Source organism: Mytilus trossulus, chromosome 4, assembly GCF_036588685.1.
Source record: "Mytilus trossulus isolate FHL-02 chromosome 4, PNRI_Mtr1.1.1.hap1, whole genome shotgun sequence".
NCBI classification, from domain to species: domain Eukaryota; kingdom Metazoa; phylum Mollusca; class Bivalvia; order Mytilida; family Mytilidae; genus Mytilus; species Mytilus trossulus.
In genome coordinates, this window is record NC_086376.1 from 10391972 (window position 1) to 10414309 (window position 22338).

The 22338-nt window shown below is 31.0% G+C and overlaps 1 protein-coding gene across 8 annotated transcripts in view; it reads left to right on the plus strand.

Moving 5' to 3' along the window:
• The window catches only part of LOC134714636 (protein slit-like), a 79243-nt gene extending 58309 nt beyond the window's left edge, over positions 1-20934 (plus strand). For all 8 annotated transcript variants that reach the window (XM_063576036.1, XM_063576037.1, XM_063576038.1 and 5 more), the window contains 16 exons: positions 3365-3436; positions 4900-5063; positions 7726-7785; positions 10384-10513; positions 10984-11052; positions 11337-11408; positions 12186-12257; positions 12530-12601; positions 13071-13234; positions 13473-13689; positions 14153-14292; positions 14663-14756; positions 15100-15377; positions 15662-16141; positions 16638-16838; positions 17220-20934. In XM_063576036.1, coding sequence (XP_063432106.1) covers positions 3365-3436; positions 4900-5063; positions 7726-7785; positions 10384-10513; positions 10984-11052; positions 11337-11408; positions 12186-12257; positions 12530-12601; positions 13071-13234; positions 13473-13689; positions 14153-14292; positions 14663-14756; positions 15100-15377; positions 15662-16141; positions 16638-16838; positions 17220-17446 — 2512 coding nt within the window. In that variant the 3' untranslated portion in view covers positions 17447-20934. The remainder of the gene's footprint in view (positions 1-3364; positions 3437-4899; positions 5064-7725; positions 7786-10383; positions 10514-10983; positions 11053-11336; positions 11409-12185; positions 12258-12529; positions 12602-13070; positions 13235-13472; positions 13690-14152; positions 14293-14662; positions 14757-15099; positions 15378-15661; positions 16142-16637; positions 16839-17219) is intronic.
• Positions 20935-22338: the final 1404 nt, after the last annotated feature.

Sequence of the window (22338 nt, forward strand, 5' to 3'; positions counted from 1 at the left end):
TCAATATAAGTTTATGATAAAAAAAAAAATGAAATAATTGACAATAGTGGAATCCCTCTTAATCAATGGTCCTATTTCCGATAAAATGTCTTTATCAACCATTTTGGGAAACAAATAGCAGTACATCATTTATGTGTTAGATACACCCAGAAGGGTGATCGGATGATAGGGTGTATGTAATGTATACAAAGATATTGTGATAATCTAAAAAGGATAGATTTCAATATTTAAGGAGGGGAGATTTTCAGATATTTTAACTAATGGTTTATTTTAAAGCATGATAAATGCAGCATATTCCATTACATTTGATGACATCATAGTATAAAGTATGATCAAACTATAAACTAGAGATCAAGATAAGTATCATTTCAACTATATTTAAGTGTATCTAACTAAAATCAAAGGAAGAATATATAATGTTCTTTTATTTTTACATAATGGTAATGCTTCTAATTATTTCCTTCATGTGGAATGTTACCTATTCCCAGAATCTTTTACAGGAATTATGTATAGCAAAGTAAATGGATTAACTGTTACTTTAAACATGTTAAAATGATGACATAAAGCTATTTCCGGCTGATATTAAATTTGATAATAGCTGATAAATTCTTTCCTATAAATTGTAAATGATTTTGTTAAATCTTTTAAAATTTATAGCTTTTATACAAAATACATCAAAGTATGAAATGCGTATAAGTGTTCACAGTTAAGTAAGCTTCAATATATCTCACTTATGTCCACAAATTTCTCTTTACACTTAGCAATAAATAGAAGTACATTACTTTTTTAATTATTTAAATGGTAGCTTGTTTATTGTAAATATGAGGAAAACCTGCAGGATTGATTTTGAGTATGAGTATGGAAGGTTTTATAAAGTCTGCTTCAATAGGCATATTATGCCTACTCCGTGAAATTTGGCTAAGAGCAACAATTTTGATAATCCAGACTTTTGCCATTTCCCTCAATAACAGAAAGATTTCACATTAAGAGTTGAAAAGTTTGGCCTTTCTTTTAAACCTTTTTGATGGGCTTTAAAGTTGTTAAGCTTAATAATTCCATTAATATATATTTACTTGACCCTGTGTGTAGTGTATATAAAAAAGAAGGTGAGTATGATTGCCAATGAGACATCTCTCCACAAGAGACAAAATGACACAGAAATTAACAACTATAGGTCACCATATGGCCTTCAGCAATGAGCAAAGCCCATACCGCATAGAAAGCTTTAAAAGGCCCTGAAGTGTAAGACTATTTTGATGCTTATAAACATTATTGGTTTTGATGGTGCCTTTTCTGTTTTATAAACTTGGATACAAATCCTGGTCACGGCACCAATGTTGGGTTTTGAGCAGCCAGGGCTTCAAAAATTTTTCTGAGCCAGCTGGACATTTTATATCTGATCCGAATTTTAATTCCTAGGACAAAGTCACAAAAGGCAATTATGGTAATCAGATGGCCATCCCAATGATTGACATTAAATTAAAATCGAAATTAAACTTTACTTTGATATGAATTTGATGTTCTGACATAAACTGTTAAAATTGGCATTGCATCATTCACAGTGTGCACATCAACGTGCTCAAATCTGCATTAGAACTTTATTTTCGTTTTTAAAGTCACATTTTTCAAAACCGGATGTTGACTTGACAATGGTAAAACATGGACCATAAACAGATACGTAAAATCCGTGTACGTTAACATAGAACTACTGAGCGAAGAAGCTCTTTCCAAGTTATTTCTTCAACAAAATACTTGAAATGAACGTTAGATACAGGTATCCTAGCAGGTATCAATGATACTTTTAGCATAAATGTAGGATGCAAAATTGAATTTCCTACCTGTGCACATGCGCACACGTGTTCTTGTTCATACAACGTAGTGCCGACGATTTTTCATTTAAAACCTTTTTAAATGATTTATCAAATCATGTTTATAAATGTATTTATTATATATTTTAAATCAATTAGATACAAGCTGCTGAAATGTACGAAAATAATTGGGAATGGACCGATTAATTTATACGATGTCCGGTACTAAAAATAGTTTACCTGTCACCTGAACAGGTAGTTTTCAGCTGTCCAACAACTAATTAGCCTTGATTAAAATAAGAAAGTATTGAAGTAGGGGTTGTTTTGATAGTAATTAATCATCATGTCACTTTTATGACCGGAAATGTATGGCTGTTAAAGGCAAAATGTTGGGTCAAAAAGATCGTGAATTTATATGTTAAAATGACCGAAAAAGCCTTTTAAACTAAAATGTAGATGACCGTTTCATGCTTTGCCCAGCCGGTCTTTTACCGGACATTATACAAATGACCGGCATATATGACCGTTTTGGAAGCCTTGGTTTTGAGTGTGTTAGTACTTCACGTTGTGTTCGATTAGGACTCTCAATATAATACAAGCAAGTGTATGTTTAATATTCATTCAAATACATAGAATCATAAGTACCATATACATAGAAACGTGACGTCACATCGTCAGTGGCAACGGCACACATACAAACGCATAACCTTCCCTTGTCAGCTTATTTCCAAGAAAGCCTTTTTAGCTTTGTTAATATTCATATGTGAAGTTTGGGATTTAGATGCTTGTTTTTTCATAATATTTTGTTATATCATAACTATTGATCAGGATAAAGTGTTGAAGTATATTTCAAGGTTAATTGATACATGTCATATATTATGTAAGACTAGAAATATGATTTGGAAGCTAATGAAATAACATGAAGTAATAATGTAGCATATTAACAAGTTTTGGGTGATATATACATTTAGGTAATAAGTTTAAAGCTGTATGAAAGTGATGATGTTATTTTTCTGTATTAAAGTGAAGATGTTATATTTCTGTATGAAAGTGTTGATGAAATATTTGTGTTCGATTTATCTTCAGCAGTTACAGAATTAGATAATCATCTGCATATAAAGCAGTATAAATGTTCTGGCTGTTGTTACTGATGTATCAAGATAAATCTATCTTTTATTCAAATTAATAATCTTTAATGCTTTCTGGAGGCTATAGCATAGTTCTACTGTCTGGTTAGTGTTTATGTTTCTGATGAGGCCAAGAAATATATTTGAAGGTTTTCTGAAGGCAAAATCATTGCTTATTTATTTAAACATAATTATTATATCAAGAACTTATATTATTGTTTCTTCAGTTTGATTACATATTATTATGGTCAAGAGGAAATTTTTATCAGATAAAAATACACTTGTAATATCCAAGAATGCAGTACATATTTTTAACTTCAGATTAATTGCTTGTAAAGGTATTACCATATAGCTATCTTATTTATAAAATAGTTTTATTTTCATTATTTACTATATTCATGTATAAAATAAACTTTCTTTTATTTTCAGGTCATTGTTTAATAATCAGATCAGATGTGTGATGGAGGGTGCGTTTGATAAACAACATTATTTAGCACGTTTGTAAGTTTTCCTTGATCTTTTTAGCTAGTATACTTTTAAAATGAACTATTTATCCCGTAGGCTTTCTTTGCAAGATTTGCATATTGTGTAGAATGTGACACTTTAACATGATTGACATTAGATATATATCAAATACTTGGAGAAGTTCAGTTTATGTTTATGGATGTAAATATTTGTGGTTATTTTTCAAGGAAAAAAATTGTAAGGTGGGATTTTAATTTTTTGCTTCAGACTTATAAATATCAAGTAAAAGTAATTTGAATATTTCCTTTTTGGGGATCTATGGAAACCCCTCAATTCTTGACTGGACATTATTGAATATACTTTGAGCGTTTTAACTCTTTGATTTGATTGGCTGCGAGTTATTTCTATAAATGATTTAGAATCCATTCAATATTTCAATGACTTTTTTTGAATACCAGGTGTCCTGAGGTATACTTCAAGGACTTTCAATTCAGATTTTTATTAAGTCCATTAATCAGTCAATAAATAGATACTTAACTGTCTAGACCAGTTCATCTTTTCCTTTACAAAGAAATACTTAAATACTTCACATTTATCAAAATGTTTAAATACATAATTAATCAAAGTTAATCAGGATGAATTAAGTATTTGAAAGTGTTACTGTTATTGTGATAAAGTGTCACCTTATCAATAACATGTAAAGTTAGATTGTGTAATATAAAAACTTATTTCATTCTTCACAATTTAGACTTGAGTACTGCCTATTTTATTTGTAACTTTGAAAGTCATTGAAGTTACGTACAGGGGATATTATTGAAATCTCTCTTAAGCATAAGGTCCCAGTAACAATCGAATGCCTAGTATAGAAATAGGTTGTTACTCTGCATTACTAGAATGGTGTTATTTCTTACTTTATAAATTACTTGATCCAGCCATGCAAACCTGAACTTACAGTTTAAGTTTTATTATTAGTTTGAACTACTGTTACAGTTTTACAAATATTTGATAAATAGATTTTACTTGGTTATCAATTGGTAACCTTGATATTACTTCTTTTAGGCACATTGTGGTGACTTATTTAAATTAAATTTACCACTGTTTTACTATGAAAATTTTGTAGTTATTGCAGTGCATAATTTTTTAATCAAATGCGAAAAAAAATGTCAAAAATTAAAAAGATAAAATGATATTTTCAAGAATATACATGCTATTAAATAGCTTGGTTACAATTACCCCTCCAGAAACAAAAGTCTGTCCTCAGTATGTCTCTTAAATACTGAATCCTAATCAGATAATCTACCATAGTGCCACTCATGATCCTACATGTTAAATCAACAAGGAGAATTAATTCTTTTTCATTTTAAGACAGTACCTGTATACTGAATTATTCATTCTTTAACTATCTAATTAAACTAATTAAGGTACATTCTGGTATTTTTCTCAATCCCTTAGTTGATGAATTATGGTACAAATACCTAAACATTGTTTTTTGTTTTCAGGAATGTTGAAGGTAACCCATTTAATTGTAACTGTCACCTGGGCTGGTTACCTGAGTGGTTGAGTATGAGGAACATTATAACTGGTAACCCAACTTGTAATGCCCCTCATCAGTTTAAGGACTCCGCTATCACAGATCTCAAGGCCAAAGACTTTATTTGTGAAGGTAAGTAAATTTAAACCTATCGTCATTTGAATGACTGAATTTGATCATATATTTATTATGTGTTACAAGTGTTAATTTTTACATAACATTTCTGTACTTGTAACTTATCACAGTTAGAGTAATAATAATAATAATAATAATAAATTCTTTATTTAAAGAGGGTAAACACAGTTAGTTACAATCACTAATCTTCCCTGAGGCCCTCATATACATGTATGCAATACAAGTAAAAACAAAATGCTAATAATAAGAGAAAAAAGCAAATATACAACATATAAACACAATTGTATAGACATGATAGTTCAATGTACATGTACTATGATTAAGAGATATAAAACAGTTACATATCACATGCAGTAAATAGACCTAGTACATGTATATACAAATCATTAAAATCATACATTCTAAGAGTAATAGTTGCAATCATTTCAGACTGAATATTGGGACTGTCTCAAGTATTGTTTTATAATTTGTTTAAAAGAATAAGTGTTTTGCACTTTACGCATTTCATAAGGTAGTCTGTTCCATAAAACTGATCCAGAATAAGATCTGGGGTGCTCTTGTTGGCCACATCTTTTCATGTTTTCTACAGTTGCTGTTCAGGTCTAAATGTTTTTGAAGTATACTGATATTTCTATATGAAGATAACTTCAAATGCAAAATATTCTTAAGCTGGAAATCGTGTTTGTTTGAATATAATCATCTGAAAAGTTAGAATAAAGGGTGTTTGAAATTTCTTGATTTTTTTGTCAATGGGGGACACATATTTACCGTTTTTACCTATCTATTTAGAATCAAATAACCGCAGCTTTTAACAACATTGATCAAATCAATTTCATTATAGATGAATAGCAGACATTTCAAAGGTGTTAAGAACTGAAATTTAGGGGCATTCAGTCAAAGAATAACTTAGAAATACTTCTTGGAATTCATGTTTTTTCTTCAGGAAAGTGGCCGAAAATCGTTTTCCGTTTTTCGGTCCTTTTCAGTAGGTGCCGCAATTTTGTCTCAGTTTTAAAAAATAATCATATTTGTTATATTATATCATTTACCGTTATATGTCTACCATTTCAGCTATCCTTTGAAGTTTTTTACATTTCAAAATCATAAAACGGCAAAATTGTGTTCCAGGCGAATATGGGCGCCCCACTCTATATGTCGCACAATATAATATTTATATATTTTGTACATGAAATAAACAAATTGTTGTTAAGATGTAAAGGAGTAGGTCCGGTAAGGACCGATTTTGGCCTCAAATTTCAGGTTCATCTTTACGAAAAATTGTGACCACTTTTTAAACACTTAAGTGTCTATTTTATTTGAATCAATTAGTTTTTATACCGCCTGCTTTAAAATTATACCCCCGCTTTAAAAAAGGGGGGTATACTGTTTTACCTCTGTCTGTCCGTCAGTCCGTCCATCAGTCAGTCCGTCCCATGAAACTTTCGTCACATTTTTCTCAGGAACTACAATACATGGATTTCTGAAATTTGGTTTCAGGGTTTAACTAAGTCAGCTATACCGTGTGATGCGTTTTCAGATTGATCACTTGACAACTTCCTGTTTACCGAACACTTGTATGATTTTACACATGATAGCCAAGTTGAAAATTTTCGTCACATTTTTCTCAGGAACTACAATACAAGGATTTCTGAAATTTGGTTTCAGGGTTTATCTAAGTCAGCTATACCGTGTGATGCGTTTTCAGATTGATCACTTGACAACTTCCTGTTTACCGAACACTTGTATGATTTTACACATGATAGCCAAGGTGAAAATTTTCGTCACATTTTTCTCAGGAACTACAATACATGGATTTCTGAAATTTGGTTTCAGGATTTATATAAGTCAGCTATACCCTGTGATGCGTTTTCAGATTGATCACTAGACAACTTCGTGTTTACCGAACACTTGCATATTTTTACACTATTAATATTATTCACTTGCGGCGGGGGTATCATCAGTGAGCAGTAGCTCGCAGTTTACTTGTTATGAAAGATTTTAACTGATTTAGTCATTAAAAATGATCCGATTCAAGCTCAAATATGAAAAATCTACCAAATATGCTGAAAAATGCCGCTTTTCAAATGGTTTTTGTCAAAAATGAAAGTGGCCGCATCCCTGTTCATCCTTAATCTATATATATATTATGAATTATCATAAAATATAACTTACATTTCAATATGTAGGATGAACACGAATGCGGCCACTTTCGTTTTACAAGAAAACCGTCTTAAATTTGACTAAAATGCTAGAATTGTGAAGATTTTAGTAGTTTAGCATGACTTGATGGTGCCAGTACCCAATATTAATGCATTGTGTTGTCAAAAACAGCCCATATTTATGTAGCAGAAGCATTCTACTGTCCAATAATAAACTAAAAGTTTACATTTTAACAATTTTGTAAAACTGATATATTTTGGGGCCAAAAAAGGGTCTTACTGGACCTACTCCTTTATGACTTTAAAATCAAAATGAATTCCTTAAACAAGGTAAAATGGATCAATTTATTACAGGTTAATTTCTCCATTTCTTGTTTCTATATTGTATCCATTGCAATTTCTTATTTTTCATTATGGAAATTATAGAGCATGGTAAATGCTGTAGACTCATTATTGAAAGTAACATATAATGTGTTTTAAATGTCTGACATTTATTACAGAGAGTAGTGATAGAGGATGTAATATTGGTATACCTCCCTGCTGTAGTGATGGTCCACTAGGTAAGTGAATTGTCAAAATATGTTTGGTATACATATACTATATTTTTATGCTTACCCATTTTCCTGATGATAAACATAGTTAATGTACCTTCTTTTATCAAAAGCTCCTTTTGGAGCTAACATGTCTTGTCTTGTCTACATATGAGCCTCCTTTAAATAGGAGCACCACCATGATTTATGATGTAAAGGAGAACATTTGGAGCCTGTATCTGTACAGATTAATATGAGAATTTGCCTACCCAATTACCCAGCCAGGCCATGACAGGTCTTATTACCAGAAAGTTAACCTTCCCCAAACATGTTTCGAGACCTCTTATGTCACACACCATTACTATATTGCCTAATTGTCAAATTGTGTAATACAATATTCCATGAATATGTTAATCAGATTCTCTAGGGAGCAGTCATTTCTATATATATTAGAGCACAGTAATGTAATTTGATGGCAGAGTTAAAAACAGAAGCATTAACCCTTCTGAACTGAGGAAATAAAATATGTTAACCCTTTGTTGAACCATTGTATTTAAGAAGGGTGTATATCCAGCTGTTGTACAGGGTTATTACTGTATTTTCTATTTACTTACAAGTAGCATGTGCAAAAGACTAGCAGAAATGTGGAACTAAACTGAATTCTGTCATTAAATCTCCATTTATCTGAGATTTATTGTCACACCTATAAACTGTATAGATGAAGCTTGTTGTTGCAGTCTGTTATTAAGCAGTGCAATGGTCCATTTGTAAACCTTCATTGAGTAAAGCTATTAGACAAAGTAATTAAAGTATCCATAATGATTATTGTTATATTAGCATGTTCTTTTGTATGTAATTATCGTACAGTTTTTGTTAATGGTTAATTGCTGGGTAAGATAGTGATCCTTCAGAAGTTCATTACCACCTGCTCGTAGCAGATCCATGAACTACAAAGAACATTTTTAAAACATTTCCTGTGAAAATCATTGTAAATCTCTTCAAACTTTTTATGGAAAGATATAAGATCTCAGCCTTTGCTAGTTGACTCTTGAAACACTTATGTTGTTTTTACTTTTCTAAACAGCATCTGCTGCAGCTATTTCTCTCAGTAGTTTTTAGAAAGTAACATACAATATTGATGGTCCCAAAGGCAAGCTTTCATTTTTGATAGGTATACACTTTTTAAAATTTTATTGCAAGGACACAGCTACCACCCTACAGTGGAGTTGTTTGCTTTGAAGTGCAGCCTAACAGTAGAAGTTATATGTACTTTTATATTTGTAGAGTCAGTTGACAGTTGTCACCCTAGAGCCTTTTGTCCACCTAGCTGTACTTGTACTTTTACTATGGAAGTTACTGAATGTACTTTTATATTTGTAGAGTCAGTTGACAGTTGTCACCCTAGAGCCTTTTGTCCACCTAGCTGTACTTGTACTTTTACTATGGAAATTACTGAATGTACTTTTATATTTGTAGAGTCAGTTGACAGTTGTCACCCTAGAGCCTTTTGTCCAACTAGCTGTACTTGTACTTTTACTATGGAAGTTACTGAATGTACTTTTATTTTTGTAGAGTCAGTTGACAGTTGTCACTCTAGAGCCTTTTGTCCACCTAGCTGTACTTGTACTTTTACTAAGGAAGTAACTGAATGTACTTTTATATTTGTAGAGTCAGTTGACAGTTGTCACCCTAGAGCCTTTTGTCCACCTAGCTGTACTTGTACTATTACTATGGAAGTTACTGAATGTACTTTTATATTTGTAGAGTCAGTTGACAGTTGTCACCCTAGAGCCTTTTGTCCACCTAGCTGTACTTGTACTTTTACTATGGAAGTTACTGAATGTACTTTTATATTTGTAGAGTCAGTTGACAGTTGTCACCCTAGAGCCTTTTGTCCACCTAGCTGTACTTGTACTATTACTATGGAAGTTACTGAATGTACTTTTATATTTGTAGAGTCAGTTGACAGTTGTCACCCTAGAGCCTTTTGTCCACCTAGCTGTACTTGTACTTTTACTATGGAAGTTACTGAATGTACTTTTATATTTGTAGAGTCAGTTGGCAGTTGTCACCCTAGAGCCTTTTGTCCACCTAGCTGTACTTGTACTTTTACCAAGGAAGTTACTGAATGTACTTTTATATTTGTAGAGTCAGTTGACAGTTGTCACCCTAGAGCATTTTGTCCACCTAGCTGTACTTGTACTTTTACTATGGAAGTTACTGAATGTACTTTTATATTTGTAGAGTCAGTTGAACGTTGTCACCCTAGAGCCTTTTGTCCACCTAGCTGTACTTGTACTTTTACTATGGAAGTTACTGAATGTACTTTTATATTTGTAGAGTCAGTTGACAGTTGTCACCCTAGAGCCTTTTGTCCACCTAGCTGTACTTGTACTTTTACCAAGGAAGTTACTGAATGTACTTTTATATTTGTAGAGTCAGTTGACAGTTGTCACCCTAGAGCCTTTTGTCCACCTAGCTGTACTTGTACTTTTACTATGGAAGTTACTGAATGTACTTTTATATTTGTAGAGTCCGTTGACAGTTGTCACCCTAGAGCCTTTTGTCCAGCTAGCTGTACTTGTACTTTTACTAAGGAAGTAACTGAATGTACTTTTATATTTGTAGAGTCAGTTGACAGTTGTCACCCTAGAGCCTTTTGTCCACCTAGCTGTACTTGTACTGGTACTGTGGTTAGATGTAGCAGAAAGGACTTGAGTACTATTCCTAGTGGGATACCACAAGATACAACAGAATTGTAAGTTCATTTTTGGTTTGCCTGAAATTAAAGTTTAACCCAGTGCTTTTCTCATAAGTTTATTTATTAGTTTGTTGTATAAAAATCTTCTTTTTTGAAACCACTTGATAGAATATGACTAGTTGTTATTCTGAAATTCATGACAAGTTTGCAATTTAAGCTGACTGCCATTTCTAAAATTAATTTTTTTTTTTTATATGTAGTGCAAAATTTAATAATTCAATTTTATTTTGGGAAGCATTCTCTTCATAGAGTTTAAAATGTATTTCTCTAGAGAATTTATGTTTCTGTTTTACAAATTATATGTTGATTATACATATCAAGGTAACGTTTACATTATCTAAACTGTTTCAAGTTGTTTTTTTACAAATAAGCTGATTTGCAGACGTAATATGTTTTATAAACTTTGTATTTCAAAAGTGTTACTGTAAAAACATTTATGGTTTCTGTTTTTATCCTACTTTCAACAGATACTTGGATGTAAACAAGATAACTCACCTGACTACAGAAATAGGGTCACTGACAAACCTCAGAAGACTGTAAGTACCTATGAAGATTTTTGCAGTGATTTTTTTCCCCTTTTTTGTTTTTTATCTTTTAACCTTTATCAATTTAGTTCCTTCTTTAAAGCCAATTAGCAAATAAGTGAAATTTAATTGGATGTTTGATGTTTTCTGTTTTTCATACAAATTGCAATAATTTGTAGTTAAAGAATTGAAATAAAATATTGTTTGGTTTATGAATGGGGGAAAAAAAGTTGTGAATTTGGCTGTACAATGTATAATGTACTATTTTTTGTAATTTTGACTGGTTCTATTTTCAGAGATCTGAGTAACAATCTCCTGGTAACCTTGCCTGAGAATATCTTCAGTAACTGTACACAATTAACAGCATTGTAAGTATGACAGTACTATTCATAATCCATGTCACACACAAAAAAACTGAAAAAAACCTTAACAATCCATCATTGGTAAATATTTATATACATAAACAGTACATGTACAACATAAAAAAACAAAATGAAATAAATCTTCATAATAAACAAATCTGTACAAGTGATGCTTCATGTCAACAACAACAATTTTTTAAGTTTTGTTTAGAAAGAGTAGTTTCTGAAGTGTATGTCATTCTTGCTACTAATCATTGTGTTGCTGTAAGATGTAATATTCATTTCAAAATAATTAAAATTTAGTTGATATTATATACTGAAGATGGAAACACTATAAACTGTTGCTTTTTGTGGTTTTCTTGTTGCTTTGATGCCCCTGCTAATCATAGGCCAATATATATCCTCGTCTCGTGGGCTTTGGTACTATTAAGAATGCATTGTGACGTCACAATTTCCATTGAAAAAGCATGCATATCACGATTTCATATGACATACTAAAATACATATCATCTGATGATACCACCATTACAGGTGTAAATTCCAATCTTCTCTGCTTTCAAATCAAACAGTTTTGCTATGCCTTTAGATATTGATTGACATTTTGTTTAGTTTACTTTTTACATACTAATACTAATCTTACCATTTGGCAGCAGAAATAGACACAAGTATTAACCTCAAATATTTATTTCTGATGTCTTTTGAAATTTGTTACATGCCTTCTAAACTCGGGTTTTGAAATAAAACCATACATGATATTAACTACAAACCTTTTATTTGTTACAGAATATTGAGTTATAACCATTTAGAATGTATGGCAGACACTACTTTATCCTCTCTCAAAAGACTTAGAGTTCTGTAAGTATAAACACAGTTTTTATGAAGAAAAAAACGAAAAGCAAAACATAAAACTCTTCAAATAATTTGATAAAACTTGTTTTCATAGTAATTTTTACATTGGATAAACTAACGAGAGATGAATAAATGTATTAGATTAGGGAATCCGCATATTGAGCCTTATTTTTGAAATGTGCATCAGAGTTCACAGCAGCTATCAACCAATTGTTTGTTGCTTATAGTAGATAAATATTGCATGACTATTGTTAAACCATGAACATTGTCTTTTTCAGATCATTACATGGTAACAATTTCTCCACCATCCCATACGGAGCCTTCAAAGATCTCATTTCTCTCACTCATTTGTAAGTATAAAAAAATAGTCCATAGAACTTTGGAAACAGATTGTATACTTTACACCTACATGGTATGATTAGTTAGTAGGTGATTATTACAGAACTAAATTTACAATGATGCATGTACTAGAATACTAGACATTCCATTTGCAAACAAACCAGAAAGAAATTAATATGAACATCGCTTGCAATATTTTTTAAACATCATTGTATTTTTGTACATCGCCAACAAAGTTAAAAAAACGGATAATATAGTTAGAAGCTAAAAGCATATGAATAAAGAAAGTATGGTGTATATTGATCAAATGAAAGCAAATAAACAACAACAAAAACCTAGAAAATACATCTACAGATCAGATTCAGGCCTTTATTAAATGTAATAGGCAAGTTTCTTAATCAATCTTTAATTTGCAATAATTATATAAATGTTTTGTTTCTATAGATATCTATTTTACATGTTGCTATTTTTATCATTTAGAGCTTTAGGAGGAAACCCTTTCTACTGTGACTGTAATTTGAAATGGTTGTCAGATTATATCAAGAAAGACTATGTTGAGTCTGGTATAGCATCCTGTGCTGGACCCCTACAGATGACCAACAAGCTTATCTTGACCACAGATTCTACAGCATTCCAGTGTAATAGTAAGTATTCTTACATAAAAAAATCCAGCCAAAGTATAAGTAAGACTCTTATAATTTCACATAGAAATGTCTTAAAAAAAAATAGTTTATAATTAACAGTTTGGCAAACCAAGGAGATTATACTATATTATAATTCCTTCTTGGGCAAACTATTTCACTGCATTGTAATGACACAGTAAAAAGTAACACATATAATATAACAACTTTTGTTAACGATTTCTGTATTATTTATCTGCAGCAAAAGAAGATTCTGGACTCCTCAGTAAATGTAATGCCTGCCACAAGAACCCCTGTCTCCATGACGGAACCTGTCAGCTTCAAGACTTCAAGAACTTTACTTGTCAGTGTACACCTGGTTACTATGGCAACACATGTCAAAATGAAATCAACGCTTGTTTTGGTAATCCCTGTGTGAATAATGGAGAATGCAGTGTGTTACATCATGGAAGATTTCAGTAAGTCAGGGAGGTTGATATGGATAACAATGGCATTAATAAACTTGGTTTTACTACATTGTATTATAAAATACTACATTTTATGGTAACATATTACATTTTATAACAAAATTCTACATTGTGTAACAAAATATAGTTTGATAAAACACTACATTTTATAATAAATACTACATTGGTACATACAAAAGTAATAAAGATTTTTAAACCAATTATATAGGCTATCTTTACTTCAAATGCTGATTTCTTGCAACAATGTTCTAAATATTTGCCACTGGGTGAAAAGTACCAGAAGGACATTCAAACTCACAGATTGAAAATAAACTAACAACACCATGGCCGAAAAAGAAAAATTCATACAACAGTACAATGAGTATGTGTGATTTGAAAAATAACCATGATTATTTCTAGATCTGTTTTGTTATAATTCTGAGAAAAAAAAAGTTAAATTGAAAAATTCTTGTAGGTGTGCATGTCCTAATGGTTTTCGAGGAGAGAGATGTGAAGAAAATATAAATGACTGTGTTCAACACAGATGTCAGAATAATGCCACATGTGTTGATGGAATACAGGCCTATACATGTAAATGTACCATGGGATTTAATGGTAAGTCTCTATATAAGAATAAGAAGATCTGGTATGATTGCCATTGTAGTGAAACAACTCCCCACAAAAGACCAAAAGACACAGAAATTAACAACTGTTGTTCACCATACCGGCTTCAGCAATGAGTGAATCCATTACAGCGTAGTCAGCTATAAAAGGCTCTCATTTATGTCATCAGAATGATTTCACTGATTGTCATGTTCAAACTGATTGAATACCATTAGTAATAAATCTGTCAAATAATATCTGATTCTAATTTTCAGAGCTTTTGGCCATTTTCATAATAAAATAACTTTGAAAGTGTTTTTTTTTTGTGTGTACATGTAATCATTTTCACATTAATAATTATGAGAATGTTTTCTTTTTTTAGGTAAACACTGTGAATCCAAGATTCCTTTTTGTCAAGGTGTTTACAATTTTTGTCAAAATGGAGCCAAATGTATCAGCACAGACCATGATTATAGGTATGTTAAAATAAAAAACAACATTTGTAAGAATGTGTTTTCATTCATAATGTGTATAAGACTGTTCACCTACATATAAAGTGCTATATAACCCTTCCTTATTTTATATCAATACAGCACAGAGATAAAAGATAGAAAAAAAAGAACCTGGAATCCCTGGAACAGACTACAACTGAAAATTAGAGAAATCAACCTAGCAACCAATTTGGCAGAAGCGTATTTTACAACTGCATAAAAAACCCAAAATAAACGGATCACGAACAATTTTAAAATTACATGGATACAAAATGTTTAAAAAAAAATGTATCATTAGCTATTAATACAATTTATGTGTATATTTCAGATGTCAATGTACAAAAGACTGGTCTGGTAAAAACTGTTCTGAGAACATCGATGATTGTAAAACTCACATCTGTCAGAATGGAGGCCGATGTATTGATGGTGTGGGAACATATAACTGTCTCTGTTCTAAAGGTTATACTGGTAAATACTGTGACGTACCTCCAGCAAGGAAACAGTTCTATGCTGCTGCTGGTCCCTGTCAGCACCACGACTGTCAGAACAACGCTGTATGTCATCCACAGAAAGGCAATAGAGAATACTCTTGTGAATGTGTGTCAGGTAAATGACAAATTGTTTATATATAATGATAATTCTAATGCAACATAGTTTGTAACAAACATTTTGAACATTTTGAATTAAAAATGTCATTAATTTTATTGGCATCAATTCACAATTGGTAGTATGAAAATGTACGCAGACGACGTATGACAGATATTATTATACATAAATCTGAATTTTGAAGAAAGAAAAAAAGTTTTTATTTATTCATATTGATATATGAATATGCCTGTGTTAATTTATAACATTTTTTTTATTATTATTATTTAACTTCTGTTTTGCAGGCTTTTCAGGCAAAAAATGTGAGAAATTAAAGAGTGTGACATTCAAAGCAGAAGATTCCTATATTCAAATGTCCAAGATAGATTTTCAGTCGGAAGTTAATATCACCATTTCCCTGAAAACAGAATCAAAGTCTGGACTTATCTTCTACACAGGAAGTGAACCCCATTTAGCTGTGGAACTGTTCCGTGGTCGAGTAAAAATAAGTTTTTACACTGGTGATGATCATGCTTCCACCATGTACAGTTATATTTACAGTTTTGTAACCATTGACGATGATAAGATTCATAAAATACAATTAATGGTACAGAGACGTAATATTACCATGACGATTGATGACGGGAAGCCACAAAGTGTAATTAACCAAGGGAATAATGATTTTCTTAATCATGATGAGGATGTCTATCTTGGTGGAATGCCACAAGATGTAGGACAAGCGGCAAAAGATAAATTCCATACACGTAATCTGGCAAGTTTTAAAGGTGAGTAGAACATGATATGAATAAAAGGAAATGTAAGGTATTCATTAAGGGAGACAACTTACTAATGTAACAACAAACTATGAAACTTCTTATTTAAACATGATTTTAAAGATCATATTTTTTTATTTAAAGAAGTAATTATTTTAGAAGGTTTCCTACAAAAGGACACAAAGGGGATATATATATATACAATATTCCCAAAACATGAGCCATATGTGCATATTTTTCTGGTTTTTTTTATAATACAAATGTAAAATTGAGAATGGAAATGGGGAATGTGTCATAGAGACAACAACCTGACCAAATAAAAAATTAAAAAACAACAGCAGGAGGTCACCAACAGGTCTTCAATGTAGCGAGAATTTCCCGCACCCGGAAGTGTGTTTATTTGACATGTAAGTTATTATATTTGAGAAAAAAATGCATAGAATATTTTTAAAATTGCAGCATAAATTAATTTAGGAATGTTTGGTAACCATGTGTTATACATTTTCAGGTTGTTTCCAAGAAGTATCTGTGAACGGGAAAGTATTGGATTTCACTGCATCTATTTATAACCACAAAGTAATGCCAGGATGTAAAGTTGATGTTTGCCATAATAATCGGTGTAAAAAGGGACATTGTAAACCAAGGAAAAAGAGAGGTGGTTACAGGTGTAAATGTAAGAGAGGATATTCAGGAAAATTCTGTGATATTGGTAAGCATATTGTTTTTATGTCACATGCTTCTATATAAAAAAAACAAGGTTATTTGAAAATTCCTAAATAATTAGATTTAAATTGAAAGTTAAACAGAATAAACGTGAATAATGAAATATTGATTCCATTAACTAACTTTCTTTTTGCTGATAATATTCAGCTTTAAGCCCTATCTAGCTCAGTTTGCGGCATGTCGAAGCACTTTTTTACAGTTAATAACTAGACAACATCAATAAATCACTCATATTTCAATGAGATTAATAATTTTTTCATTGTTCATAAATTTTTATCTGAATAATTGAAGTCCTTTAATATTTATTGCTTTAAAAATTATTCATTGATAAATTCAATAACATTTTTGTCTTGGTTTATATTTTCAGCACCATCATGTTCCCGTAAAGTTTTCAAAAATATTTATGTTGATCCAAAAACAAACTGTCAATCACGGACAAAAATAAAATTCCGCGTTTGTGAAGGATCCTGTGGAAAAGACTGTTGTAAACCTAAAAAAATCAAAACACGGAAAGTGAGACTATATTGTAAAAATGGTTCATCGTATGTACATAACTTACCTGTAATTAGAAGGTGTGGATGTAAAAAATGTTAGCCATATGTGTATCTTATATTGAGATAAAACTGCAGCAGACGACATACTGTGACAATGTCAGATGGTGGGCAGGAGGGCGGGATCTTCGAAATATTTCAAGTTTCTGGAATAGATTTGACCAGGTATAACATATCAGAGAAGAACACAAGTTATGTCAGAATGAAGACACATTTTAAAGTCATGAGGTTGTACCTGAAACCTTATAATTTGTTCATTGGTACTGAAATAAACTTTTGTTTACAAGTCAAACAAAATGGCTGTTGTTATTGTTATTGTTTATTTTTATTATTATTGTGACACAAAGTTGTAAACAATTTCCTGTAAATTGTTGTGCTTTTATATATGTGTATTGAACAGAGATTATCTGCCTATATCATAGGTAGTTACTTACATGTTAAAGGGAAGTAGCTCCTGACTGTCAAATTAAAGGGAAGCAACTCCTGAATGTCAAACATTACAGCAGAAATACCACCATTATCATACATAGACAGGCCATAGTGATGAAAATCTACCTCAGTTTAACCAAATGTATAAGGATATGTTAAATGTTGTATTTCATTACAGTAACAAGTCTTCATGTTAAAATCCAAAACGCTGTACTTCCCAAAAGTATGAATCTTGATCGTTCCAATCTCAAAACATTTACTTGTAGCTTTTCATGACTTGATTTAAGTTCAAGGATAAAAACAATGAATAGTTAAAATCCTTAATTGTATGTTTATGGGCATTAAATACACAAAAGCCCTGATTTTTATAGGAATAGATTAAATTCACTATTCTTCATGTTTATACTTTAAAATACACAATTATGCTAAATTGAGGAATATTTGTGGATGAACATGATTATAACTAAATTTAGTTTTGAACTTCCACATATAAAAAAACTTGTTGTTTGACTTGAGGTAAACTTTTATGTACATTGCATCATTTTAGATTTGTATTACATGTATTTATTTATTATAATGTACATTTCGTTGTTTATATTTGTGAAATTTTAAAAGTATACACAATGTAAATAGTTGTAATTACATGTGAATATTATATGTTATTGTGATTTATAATGAAGCTTTTATTGTCCTTTTTTATCCCTTAGAATACAATATTAAATGCAATATTTGCACAGATTTCTGGTCCAAATAAGATTCAACTTTGAAAAGCTATGAAAAAATCTTATTGGTCAAAAACAGAGTGACCTAATAAAAATACCATATCAATAGAACAGTTACAGTTATTGCTAAATGTATTGATGACCTTATATAAAAATCCTTTTAAATTTGCTAAACAAGCCAGTTACTAAATTTTTAAAGAAAATTATAGGTATTCCACTTCATAAAATCTGAACTCCCCATATATCTATATTGTCTAATTGTGATTAAACCTCATTCAATAGGTTGTATTGTTTTTGAATGTTTCTGTCATGCTTCATGATGTTATTACTGCTGATGTATTTCTAATCATTTATTTTGTAATTTTTTCATGTGACAGATCATCTCAGTCCTTTTTGTGACTTATTTATTTGTATGTCACCTAATTTTTTTTATGATAAGTGTAACCAGATAATCATAGATTCTGTGAATTCAAACGTACTTTTTTATTGTCTGGAAAAAAAAGTGGTTTCATTTAAACTTTTGGTACCAACTTTAGTGCTAACAAAAACATGCTTTCATATTTTTTTTATCTCTCTCTCTCATTTGAGCTCACCATTGGTAAACACCATGTAAGCTATTGCTATCACTAAGTTTTTATCATTATCCTTCCAAAAACATTATATATGTTGATCTTTGTAAAAATCCTCGGGGGGGAGGGGGTCCACTTCCTATATACAAGGTAATAGGACATGCCGCTGGAATAGGTCACCCTTTTAAAGCTTGAAAATATGTGAATAGGTCGGAGAAAACTATCAGAAATATATTTTAAGGTCAATAAAGATTTTATAACTTATTTACTTAGTCATCTTTTTTTTTGTTTATGTTTCTCAATCTGGCTGTGTTTTTATCAAAAATGTTTTTTTCTTTTGACCTAAGCAATATATGAAAAGGTATACCATTTCAAAATTTTAATTATATGAAAAGGGTGGGTTAACAGAACCTCTGCAGCACCCCCTATCATTTAAGCATTTAAGTGTCCCCCCCCTGAAATTAAAATCATTTAACAGAATGCAGAAAACTTTAAGAATTCTTTATACAAGTTTCTATTCAAATGTGGTTTATTGTTTGTAGATGTTCTAACAACCATGGCTGCCTTGGCCTTTTCCTGTTAATTGACTTGGTTTATGAAAAACTTTTCCTAAAAAAATATCATTGAAACTTGCTACCAAACTTCCCAAAATGCTTGATGAAGTTGTTACAAGAAACTATGTTGGGTTTATAAATTCATATCATTTGTCTATCACAATTATGTTCCTCTGAAAATCTTTGACAAATCTTGTTACTCTAATGGTAATTGCAAATTCTAAGAATTGCCACTGAACGTTAAGCAAACAATGAATCAATCAAATTCTAGTTAGCTGTTAACAGATGGCAATGTTTGCATTGAATCTTAAAGGGAGTTAAAACTTTTATCTTATTTACAAACACAGACCGTACTTTGACCCATAATGGTTTTTTCTTTTACAAATTGTGACTTGGATGGAGAGTTGTCTCATTGGCACTCATATATGACATCTTCTTATATCTATATACAGCTGGACAGATTGCAATGAGATGCAATCATACCAGAATGTTCTTTGATTTTAATTCCTTTGGACAATAAATGTAAAGTGTTCAGTTTTCAATGTTAGTCCAAAGGTAACATGTTAAGTGGAGATAACTCTGCCATCCATTTTTTTCTAAACAGCCCATTTAGATGTTATACAGTAGGAATTAAATGTCAGCAATTGAAATGCATTATTCTGTGTACCTAATTTTTTTAGTACTTTGATCAATCAATATATTAATTCTGAAAAAAAAAAATTGATATATGTCATATAATTTAACATGCACTTGTTTTTAAAAATATTTAAATTATTTAGAATTCTTATTTTAGTATGGTTTTTTTTAAAGATTATCTGAATCTCAAGTATTGTGCCAAATTTTTATTTAGATTTCAAGAATGCAATATATTATTGCTAAAATCAGTTTGAATACAATGAAACTTACAAAAAAATAGTACATTTTTTATGCAGTTGATTAACATGTACATTATTTTTCCTGACTGTTTATATGATTTCTTAGTATTTCAGATACACCATGACGTTCAACAGTCCAAACTTTATTTTCAATCTTTTATAGAAATTCATTTATACATAAGAATTTTTTTCAAGATGTATAAAGTGATATTGCATTAAATAAATGTATGACTATGCCTGATGTATCTAATGTTACAAAGCTTTGTAAAATGTGAATCCTTAAATAGTTATTGTTAGATTATGAATATTTATGATATGCAAATTAAAGATATTGTTGTTAATATGGTTTGGCATACAAAATGAAAAGTAAACACAAAATTTATATGAATAGTTAGCTTCTTTTGCCTACCCTTGGTCTCAATATTGAAGAAAAAACACCAAGAACCCACAAAGAATATGAGAACACTCTCCTTTGAGATGTTCCACATATGATGAAAGATTTTAAACTACCTTTACTGGCTATACAGCCCATGCACAGTTCTACATATTGTTATCACTCCTAGTTTTTGGTGGGGTTGGTGTTGTGTATAAATTAGTTTTCTTTGTCGTGTCATGTGTACTATTGTTTTTCTATTTGTCTTTTTCATTTTCAGCCATGGTGTTAATTGTCAGTTTGTTTTAGATTTATGAGTTTGACTGTCCCTTTGGTATCTTTCGTCCCTCTTTTGTTTTCCTGGATCCTTTCATAGCTTGGCTAAATCGATATGGATTTTGCTATTTTTCATATGTTGTTATATGACCTGTGTTTCTCATCCTTAAGCCATTGCCTTTTAGTAGCTATATGGTTCATTAGCAATTATGTCACATTTCTTTGTTTTTATATGCTCACCTCAGAGCTGTTAGCATATGTTTGATTTTAAATGAATATTTTTAAATCCCCAGCTATTAATTAAAACAGGCATGAGTATTTTATCTTGTTTGTAGGACTCATGGCAATTTTTACTTAACTTGGCCGAAATTATCCTGCGGGAAATGGTATTGAGAACTGTCCCAGATCTTTCTCACTTTTTAGGGGATTATTATAATATATATTATGAACTATATACTTTGAAAAGTATTCAGAGGCGTTAAATATACATTTTAAAATCACATATATATTCTTTAAATCTATAGATTATTAGATAAGTACAACTTTGACATGCTTAAAAGATGCATTAACATAAAAAAATAATAACGAGATGTGGTATGATTGTCTATGAGACAATTATTACTGAATGTTATAAGGAAGTGGATAACAACAGCCTCACAGGTCTTCACTTGGCTATAAGTGCCCCTAAAATGAAAAATATGAAACAAGTCAAACCAGATAGCTACAGCCTAATTTATGACAAGACAATTTATGAAAAAACAAATATGATGGACATGACGCAACAGCCACCACAGAACTACAGACTCTTGAGCTTGTACAATTATGTCTTCTTGTGCTGATTATCCCCCATGAAGTTTATATCTGTCAAAGATATGTCTTGACTATCGGCATGAAATTGAAAAAAAGACAATCTGATGGACAGCCATAATGCTTATTAATTCAAAGTAACTAGACAGGGCCTTGGAAATAGTTATCTGATATGAAACAAGACAAAAAAGCGTGACAGGCATGGTGTTTCAGACACTGGCAGCCATGCAACAATGTGAAAGTTTTTGATTTGGGTTATTTTATTGTAAACCACTAGTTGTAGGTCAATGGTATTTGGTATGCAGTATAAGAATCATTGAAATTTCTCAT